Below are 10267 nucleotides of genomic sequence, written 5' to 3' on the forward strand. Positions count from 1 at the left end.
GGCCACGGGCCCTGCCCAGCTCCACACGCAGCCACAGCCCCCCACCCCCAGCTCCACATGCAGCCACAGCACGCCCCCAGCCCAGCTCCATGCGCGGCCACAGCCCTTTCCCAGTTCTATGTGCAGCCACAGCCCCCGCCCAGCTCCACGCACAGCCACAGCCCCTGCCCAGCTCCACACTTGGCCACAGCCACGGGCCCGACCTATTCAGTGGGTGGCTGATGCCATGGTTGTACGGCGAAAAGGCTATATTTTCACCTTGACCCTTCTTATGTGAGCACTGAAAGCTTTTTATTAGTGGGACAGGTGACCAGTATTAAGAAAATGTTAGCACGTGGAGCTTCACTAACAAGATGAGCTATATTTTCAGAGCAAATGCTGACCAGAAATCTTTATCAACCAGCTGTCTGACAGTTATTATTTGGGAAAGTAGCTAATAAACAAAAAATTTTTTCAGATGACCTTCACACGACCTGCCAACCACAGACAGCTGACTTTTGAGGAAATTGCCAAAAGTGCCAAGATCACTGTGAATGAGGTGTGTTCTCTGGGGCTCTTAGCTGCTGCCCAAGGCTCCGGGTCTCTGAGCTCCCAGGCTCCATCAGAAACGAGCGAGCATCTGGTTTCCTGCAGTTTGACAGGCAGACGTGTCCCGGGTAGGAGCAGGTGGGCAGCAGGTCTCAGTCCCCCCACCGCTCTGTCCACAGGTGGAGCTGCTGGTGATGAAGGCGCTGTCGGTGGGGCTGGTGAGGGGCAGCATCGACGAGGTGGACAGGCGCGTACACATGACCTGGGTACAGCCTCGCGTGCTGGACCTGCAGCAGGTGGGCTACAGGCGCGGCTGCCTCGGTCGGGTGGTATCTGCTCTTGGTTTTATTTGGATGGGCACCATTTAGGGAGAACGTGTTCTTAAGCAAGAGATTTGGGAGAATGAATTACCACTCTAGGGACCGAAGCTCTCATAGAGCAATGGAATGCAAGCCTGGATTTGCACCCTGCGTTTAGAAGCTTACGTGACGGCAGTGAGGGTGTGCCAGTGCCACAACTCACTCCTGAACCGGTGCTCTGACCACACACTCCTGGTTCTGTGATGTGAGTCCAAATCCATCTTGTTCCCATTTGCTGGAGGGTCAATCCTGTGAGTTTCCTCTAGTCTTGCCTGTTTTCGCAGTTTCTGAATGTCCTGAGATAAGAGCTGGCTGGGGTGACCGTCACACCCCTCCCCTCGTCCACAGCTGCGGTGGCCTTTTTGCTGCCCTAAAGCGTTAGCTGGGACGGAGAGCCGCAGTCAGCTGCGGTAGGCTTGGCAGCGGGCCATCCCCGCTGCGGCCTGACACCTGTGGTCATGTCTGCGCAGATCAAGGGCATGAAGGACCGCCTGGAGCTGTGGTGCACGGATGTACGGAGCATGGAGATGCTGGTGGGGCACCAGGCCTACGACATCCTCACCTAGTGCCACCCAAGGAGACCTGCGTCTCCGGGCAGCCAGGTCCTGTCGGAGCAGTAACTGTTCCTCATGGTGGAGGAGCAGCCCGGCCACGGGCAAGGGCTCCTGTGGGGGTGGGGTAGGGGGGCGTGCCCACAGGGGTGCAGCCCGAGCTTGGAGGGCTTGGGGCTAATCCCCACCACACCCAGCTACGTGAACACCTCCCAGTGGGGCCTGAGGATGTTCCTCAATAAATGTCTGCTCTGTCCTTTTTGTGGTTCCGTTTCCTGCGGCTTAGGTTCCAGGTTGAGCCTGTGCCCAAAAGGACCAGAACCCTAAGATTCAGCCTGTTCAGGCTTGGGGGGTCAGGCATGGCCCTTTCCTTCCCTCCCTGGCAAATGGCACAGGGCCGAGAACTCACCCCGGGGGAGCCCACAGCACACCACCTCACACACAGAGTAACCACAGAGAAGCACATCGGGGAAGCATTTAATGTCACGTTTCAGCCATGCTGCCAAAGCTTCACACGAAAGAGCTCTTCTTGTAGTGCTCCAGGTGGGATAAGACCCAGCCGGCAGGGAGCAGGAAGGTGCAGAAGATGGTTGTGAGCCCGATGGCCTGCTCCTGCCGGAGGGAAGAGGCAAGTGAGGGTCAGTGCAGGGCTGTCGGGGAGCGTCTGCCTGCCCACCCATCCTGAGACGCCCTCCCCACAGGCTGCCCTTGAGAGCTGCAGGCAACATCCTGTTGGCCCTTGGCTTTGTTCGTCTGCCTCCGACTTCTGGGCGGGCTGTGGACAGTGAACATGCGCCAGGCAGCCTGATTCGCGGCTCTGAGTGGGGGGCAGCTGCGGGGCCTATTGTCCAGAGAGGTCCGGCCCAGCTTGGCTCACCCCTGCGGTACCCTGGGGCAGCCACGCACTCGTCACGCCAGCTCATCCCTGCTCCTCCTGGCCTTTCCACCCCTTCCACCAGGTGTGCAGGCACGGCCCAGACACTTGTGCTGGCTCTCTGTAGAGTGTGCCCGCCATGGGGCTGCTCAGGACGTCAGAGATGACTGACTGTTTAAGTTGCTCACAAAGAACACAGGCCACTAGACAGAGCTGCACCCCACAGCGTGTCCAGAGGGTGGGGAGAGATCACGTCTGTGCACCGTGTGTGTGTGTTTGCGTATATAAAGAGTCCTAGTGGTGCAGTGGTTAAGTGCTCGGCTGCTAAGGGAACCCACCAGCCACTCTGCTGGAGAAAGATGTGGCAGTCTGCTTTCATAAAGATCACGGCCTTGGAAACCCTATTGGGCAGTTCTACTCTGTCCTGTAGGGTCACTATGAGTCAGAATCCACAAGTTTTAACGGGTTTGTGTGTGTATGTGTGTATGTGCATGTATTCTGAGTGTGAGTGTATGTGATGTCTGAGTGTAGGTTTAAGTATGTACATGTGTATGTTTGCATGTGTGTATATGTGTGTGCATGTTTGTATATGTGTGTATGTGTGTGTGCATGTCTGTGTGTGTGTGCATGTCTGTATATGTGTGTATGTGTGTGCCTACAGGTGTGTCTGTGTGTGTGTGCATGTCTGTATATGTGTGTATGTGTGTGTGCATGTCTGTATGTGTGTGCCTACAGGTGTGTCTGTGAGTGTAGGTGTGTGTGCATGTCTGTATATGTGTGTGTGTGTGCATGTCTGTATATGTGTGTATATGTGTGTGCATGTTTGTGTGTGTGTGCATGTCTGTATATGTGTGTATGTGTGTGCCTACAGGTGTGTAAGTGTAGGTGTGTGCATGTCTGTATATGTGTGTGTGTGCATGTTTGTATATGTGTGTATATGTGTGTGCATGTTTGTGTGTGTGTGTGCATGTCTGTATGTGTGTGTATGTATGTGCCTACAGGTGTGTCTGTGAGTGTAGGTGTGTGTGCATGTCTGTATATGTGTGTATGTGTGTGCATGTCTGCATATGTGTGTGTGTGCATGTCTGTGTGTGTGTATGTGTGTGCCTGCAGGTGTGTCTGTGAGTGTAGGTGTATGTGTATGTCTGTATATGTGTGTATGTGTGTGCATGTCTGCATGTGTGTGTGTGTGCATGTCTGTGTGTGTGTATGTGTGTGCCTGCAGGTGTGTCTGTGAGTGTAGGTGTATGTGTATGTCTGTGTGTGTGCATGTATATGTGTGTATACGTGTGCATATATTGTATATACGCATGCCTACGAGTGTCTGCCTGTAGGTGTATGTTTGCATGTGTGTGTGCATGTCTGAGTGTATGTGTATGTACATGTGTGCATATACTGTATATATGTGTGCCTGCTAGTGTGTCTGAGTGTAGGTGTTCTGAGGTGTGTGTGTGTGTGTGTGTGTGTGTGTGTGTATGCATGTGTAGGTGTGTGTGTGGCTGAGCGTATGTAGGTGTGTATGCGTGTGTGTCCATGTGCGTGTGTATATGTGTGCCTGTGTGTGTATCACACACAGCGATCCCGCCTGGAACCTGCCGTTTTCAGTGGTTCTCACAACAGCCGAGGCCCCTTCACTCGACTTCCTCCTGACAAGAGCTGGGCCCAGCCCCCGCCCTCTGCCTCCTGAAGGTGGGGCCATGCCAGGTGGAGGGTGGAGCGCAGTCCTGGCCTAGAACGGGCTCCGCTCTTAGTGGTGTGACCTTGGGCAGATGACCTAGACTGCAGTTTACTGAGACCGAGACTGACCGAGTCGCCCTCCTGGGGCAGAGGGGCCCAGTGGACGGTGCATTAGCAGCTCCTCAACCTCAAGTCACCTTCCAGAAGAGTCCACAGCTCCCCCGCACGGCCCTAAACCCTTCTGGTCCTGCTCCCAACATCCCCGCCCAGTCGGGGGCCCTCAGTGCCTGGGGGCCACTCACCTTAGTGGAGGTGGGTGTCCTGGCTGGCTTGGCAGAAATTGGCGCCCCGGGGACCACCCGGCTCCTTAGGGGGGCCTGGAGCAGCCGTGCGGTGGAGGGCAGCCTCAGCATGGTTCTCCGGTGTCCTCAGCACAAAGTGCCCTCTGCCTGAGACCTGCTGGGCTTTTTATAGCCCAAGGGGAGAGCTGCAGCTGTCCCCTCCTGTCGCTGGGCTTGGCAGGGAGATGCGTGCTTGGAGTCGGGAGAGAGCCAGCCCCTGACGCACCCTGAGCGCAGACCCTGGCTGTGACACTGGGGGACAGATCAGGGCCAGGGCCCCACTTGTGAGAGAGAGGAACTCAAGGAAGGCTCAGCCTCAGGGCAGATTGGGGGACCCAGGGCTGACCTTAGCTGGCTTTCAGGTTCCCGAGGCGCTCGCCCTGCGCGGCTTTGGTCTGGGCTGTGGGGCTGACCTGGGCTCAGCCTGCAATACGGTTTTCTCTGCCCACTCTCTGCGACAGGCGGTCCCTCGTGTGCTCTGGGGGGCCAGGCGGCGGCATCCTCAGCATGGTCTGTGGGGAGCAGAACTCGGCAGGCTTCTAGTGCGGCGGGGGTGGGGAGCACATCTGACCCCGAGTCCCCACTGAGCAAGCTTGCACACAGGTAGAGGCTCTAGGCCTCCCGGATCAGTGCCAGAGACGAGCTCTCCCAACAGGCTCAGCCAGGACCAGTTATCCTGACCCCAGACCACCTCTCCAGCCAGAGCCCCCACCCTGGCTGGACCCTCCTGGTTGTTGGACTCCATCCCTGCCCCTGCCCTGGATGTCTTCAGGGACTCCCCCTGCCCTCCCCTCGCCCTCCAGCTGCTCAGGCTTCATCCCACCCACACCAACACCAACATGGACATGACAGTCCAGTGACTTCCCCACGGCCATCCCTGCCCCCACTGCAGTCGCCGGGACATGTGCTCTACAACCTGTTCTTCCACGCAGCAGCCCCACAAGCCTTTCAGAACCAGCCTTGTCACTCTCTGCTACACCGACCCTGGGAAAACATCTTCCTTTTTACCGCGGCCTCCAAGGCCCTGCATATTCGAGCGCTGCCTGCTCTGCTGGTGCTGCTTCTGCCCGCGTCTGTTCTCCGTGCCAGGCTTGTCCTCACTCCCACCCCAGGGCCTCGGCACACACCGGCCTCTTTGCTGGACAGCCTTTGCCACGTGTTTTCACTCAGCTGGTGTGGTCACTCCATTCTGCTCTCAGAGATTTCCCGGTTACGTCGACATCGCACCCCCTGCCAGCTCACTGTTCCTTCTCTCCAAGCCTCATCGCTCTGTACTGTGTGCTAGTCAAGCTTGTCGCTGCCCCTGAAGGGGCCTGGAGCAAGGCCTGGCTGCTCAGTTCAGTCAGTGGTGGGTGGGGGGTGATGGAGCTCCTGTTGCACACTAGGTGCTGGGCTAGACTTGGGGATACAAGGCTGGCTTCTTCCCATCCCATCCCAGAAATGATGAGAACTGTGGATTCGACCCCACCCACAGATGACAGTTTGCCCCACTGCTGCCTTCTAGGCCAGAACCAGACCAGAGTGGGCCCAAGCCCGGGGCTGGGGAGAGGTAGGGCTGTGTCCACACCAGTCCATAAGCCCCCAGGCCCCATAGCCACCTCACTGGGGATGGCCGTGCCCCAATAAGGTTGGGTGGAGATGGATTCATGAAGTGCTGTCTCTACCACCAGTCACTTTTCCTCTGCTCTTCCCAGAAACCACGTAGTCAGGGTTCCCCCCACACAGGGCCACAGGCCAGCATTCTGAATGTTATCTCCGGAGCAGCCCCGGGCACTGGGGGGCTCTGCCCCTCCTCTGAAATAATCCTTCCGCCTCAGCCTGTAATTACAGCTTTGCGTTCCAGTGGGGATCAGCTGACCTGGGTGTTTCTTTCAATGATAAGGCTGCCCCCCAGGCCTGGCTTGAGGGCAGCCTCCTGGAGGGAAGGGCTGCAGCTGCCGTGTCTCCAGCTGGGCTCCCCGAAAACAAGCCTGGAGGAGGCAGCCCGGGGCTGGGGGGGAGTTAAGAGGGGGTGTGCGGAGGCAGCACCACCCCCAGAGGGAGGAGACTCTGACCTCCCTGATCTTTCAGAGCAACGCCCCCGGCCCCCCTGTTCCCGCAGCCCGGGGGGCTCCCCACCCCCTGCAGCAACCACCTGGCCGCCCAGAAATCCCAGCCCCCCCTCACCGACCTGCGGCCCTGGGCCCCGGATGAGCGCAGCCCTGAGCCCTGGACCAGGCAGGGGCAGCAGCCAGGCAGGCGCACATTTAAGGACGAAGAAGGCCCTGCAGGGTGCAGGGCAGGGATGAGGCCCATGCAACAACCCGGGAAACCGAGCTTCTCGGAGGGTACAGGGGCTCCCGAGCAGTCCCTGCCGGACAGAGAGTGACTTGTGCCGGGACCTCATCCTTCCTCCCTCGCCCAGCGTGGCCCCTCGCGGCCTGCCGGCACCTGTGGGCAGATGGCGCCACCGTGTGTCCAGATTCGGAATCACAGGTACAGGCGGGGCTCCCGGAGTCCGAGTGCAGAACACGCACGTTCCAACCCGCACACGTTCGCATGTGAGTTCTCGTTGCCCTGGAAATCTATTTCATCACATAAAGCGGGGGTTTTCAAAGTAGGGGTCCTGGCCCGGCAGCACCAGCCGTACCTGGGAACTTGAAACGAACCAGAAATCTGGATGCGGCCCCGGCAGATTCAGTTGTTCACTTGTTTGAGAACCAATTTCATGGTGTCTAAAACGTGATGCCTCACACTATTTCACTCGGAACTCAAAGCCCACTTGCAGAAAAGAAAAAAAAAATCTCACGCAAGTTACAAAACTCAGCCCTACCTTGTCGACGCAAAAGTATACTTCCACCAAGTAGAGTTTAATGAAACTTTGGGGCCTCAGAGGGCCAGTCCTGTAGGAGTGTGGTCAGGGGCAGACTACCCAATTTACCCAATAAGCAAGGTAAGCACGGGTTTACTTGTGCTTACTTCCTAATCTGTAGTGAACAATTTCACATTTTTTTCACCACATCAAAGATTATGCTTCTAGGCATGGCTGGCCTGTCTCTCTCCCAACCCCACAGGCACCCACTCAATGGCACCTAACAACATTCTTGGAGGTGCCAAGTGGTATCTCATTATGGGTTTACTTTGCATCTTTTCATGTGCTTATTGGTCATTTGCGTCTTCTTTGGAGAAACGTCCATTCCAGTCCTTTGCCCATTTTTAATTAGTGGTTGGTTTCATTGTTGTAGTTGAGTTGTAAGAATTCCTTATATATACTAGATATTAATGCCTTATCAGAGAAATGGTTTACAACTATTTTCTCCCATTGTGTGGATTGTCTACACTCTTTCTTGATAGTGTCCTTTTAAGATGTACAAACGTTTTTAATTTTGACAAAGTGCAACTCATCTATTTTTTTGTTTGTTTTCTATCATTGTGCCTTTGGTGTCATACCTAAAACTCAGTTGTTACATTCAAGCCCATGATGATTTTCCTCTATGCTTTTTTCTAAGAGTGTTATAGTTTTAGCTTTTAGATTTAGGTCTTTGAGCCATTTTGAGTTGATTTTTATATATGACGTGACGCAAGGCTCCAACTTCATTCTTTGCATGTGGATATCCGGTTTTCCTAGCACCATTTGATGAAAAGACTGAATTCCCCACTAAATAGTCTTGGCACCTTTGTCAGAAATCGACTGACCATATATGTGAAGGTTTACTTCTGGGTTCTCTATTCTTTTCCATTGGTCTGTACGTCTATCTTTATGCCAGTACCATATTGTTTTGATTACTGTAGCTTTGTAATATGTTTTGAAATTGGGAAGAGTGAGATCTTCCCGAAAGGAAGGGCATACGAAAGTTGGACAATGAAAAGGACGATATAAGAAATGATGCGTTTGAACTGTGGTGTTGGTGACGAGTATTGAACATACTGTGGACTGCCAGAAGAACAAACCAATCAGTCTTAGAAGAAATACAACCAGAATGCTCCTTGAAATGAGAATGGCAACACTTTGTTTTGCTTACTGTAAAAATGGTGTGGTAGAGGTGTCTGACCTTCTCTAACTTCATAAGGGGGAAGGAGAATCAAGATCAACAGCCCAAGGCTGATTCCTATGAGGTGGAGGTCAGACATGCCTCCTCTCTCTGCCATCTTTACCAATTCTGACACCAACCGTTCCTCCCACGGCACTCTCTACTTCTCTGCTGAGTTCAATAATTTGTTGCAATGGAACACAGAACTCACAGACAATACTCAAGATTATGGGATTTATTAGGGAAGCAGCAGGGTACAATTCAGATCCAGGAACACTCACGATACAGTTCTTCCACCAGGACTCCCTCTTCTCAGCCCGGCCACAGGCAGGCCTCTCTCTCGCCCGCTGGCCTCTGCTCTGCTCAGGAAAGTGTTACAAAGCTCTTTTAGCTCTACCAGTAAGTGCCCCGAGGCACCCACTATGTCAGTAAGCCTAGGCCTGAAGGCACTCAGCTCTAGCTCTGTGGGTCAGCAAACCTAGCTCCACCAAGTGCCTGGAGGCACCCTACTCCTCCAGCAAGCCTCCTGCCCAAAGGCACTCAGCTCTCTTACCCCGTCGGCCAGAAAGCCCCCTGCGCCTTCTCCCGCCAGTCTCTCCGGCCACTGTTTTTCTGTCACTGGTTCTCACCATCTTTGACGTTACAGCTCTCTCTCTCTCTTTCTCTAGGTCTCCCGGTTCCAGGAGCTTCTCAGCTCAGGGGTCCTGGGTCTAAAGGATGCACTCCACACCTGGCCCTTCTTTCTTGGTGGTGACGAGATCCTCTTCCTCTCCTCCCACCTCTGGGATGGCTCATTTTAAGCCTAGCAGGATGGCAAAACTGACCAATCCCTTTGTTAGGGTTCCATATACCTTATTTGCATAGTCCCACTCAATCACTGTGTGTGAGTCACAAAGACCATGGCTGGAAGGGCCGTATGAAGTAACTCATCACGCCATGCTTACTATGGACATACCATTAGGAAAGACCAATCAGTAGAAAAGGACATCCTGTTGGGTAAAGTAGAGGGTCAGCAAAAATGAGGGAAACCTTCAAGGAGACGAACTGACACAATAGCCTCAACAATGGGCTCAAATGTACCGAAGATCATGGAGATGCCGCAGGACGGGGCAAAATTTCGTTCTGTTATACATAAAGTCACCATGAGTCGGAGCCGACTCAATGACAACTGGCAACAACAACATCCTAATTTAAAGACCACATGCTCAGGATGTCAAAAATCCAGGAGAATCTACAGATAAACTATTAGGATTAGTGGGTGTATTTGTTGCTGTTATTGTTTGCTGCCATGGAGTCAGCCCCCAGTTCATGGCAACACCATGCACTACGGAACGAAGCCCTACCTGGTCCTATGCCATCCCCATAAATAGTTGTGCATTGGAGCACTGTGATCCACAGGGTTTTCAGTGGCTGATTTTTGGAAGTAGATTGCCAGGCCTTTCTTCCTAGTTCATCTTAGTCTAGAAGCTCTGCTGAAACCTGTTCAGCATTATAGCAACATGCAAGCCACCACTTAGGGATGGGGTGGTGGCTGCACGTGAGACGCATTGTTCAGAAATCGAACCCAGGTCTCCCACATGGAAAGCAAGGACTCTGCCACTGAACACCACTGCCCCCAGCGGGTATATTTAGCAAAAGGTCAATGTGCAAAAGTCTGCTGTAGTTCTATATATCGAGAAGCAGTTGGAAAATGAAGGAAGAAACAATGACAATTTACAAAGCATCAAAAAATATCAAACGTTAAGATGTGCGTGACATCTACACAGAAAACTAAAAACATTCTTGAGGGTAATTTTAAAAGCCCACAATAAATGGAGGGATATATCATATTCATAAATTAAAAGGCCCATTATTGTAAAGAAGTCACTTCTCTCCAAATTGAACCATACTTTCAGTGCAATTCCATCCGAAAGTCCACTGAGATTTT

The 10267-nt window shown here is 53.5% G+C and overlaps 1 protein-coding gene across 1 annotated transcript in view; it reads left to right on the forward strand.

Annotated features, from left to right (window-relative positions):
- The window catches only part of PSMD13 (proteasome 26S subunit, non-ATPase 13), an 18307-nt gene extending 16613 nt beyond the window's left edge, over positions 1-1694 (forward strand). Inside the window, exons 11-13 of the mRNA XM_004389363.2 lie at positions 458-538; positions 708-824; positions 1358-1694. Of these exons, the coding sequence (XP_004389420.1) occupies positions 458-538; positions 708-824; positions 1358-1453 (294 nt within the window). The 3' untranslated portion in view covers positions 1454-1694. The remainder of the gene's footprint in view (positions 1-457; positions 539-707; positions 825-1357) is intronic.
- The last annotated feature ends 8573 nt before the right edge of the window (positions 1695-10267 follow it).

This window comes from Trichechus manatus, unplaced genomic scaffold (assembly GCF_000243295.1).
Source record: "Trichechus manatus latirostris isolate Lorelei unplaced genomic scaffold, TriManLat1.0 scaffold00244, whole genome shotgun sequence".
NCBI classification, from domain to species: Eukaryota; Metazoa; Chordata; class Mammalia; order Sirenia; family Trichechidae; genus Trichechus; species Trichechus manatus.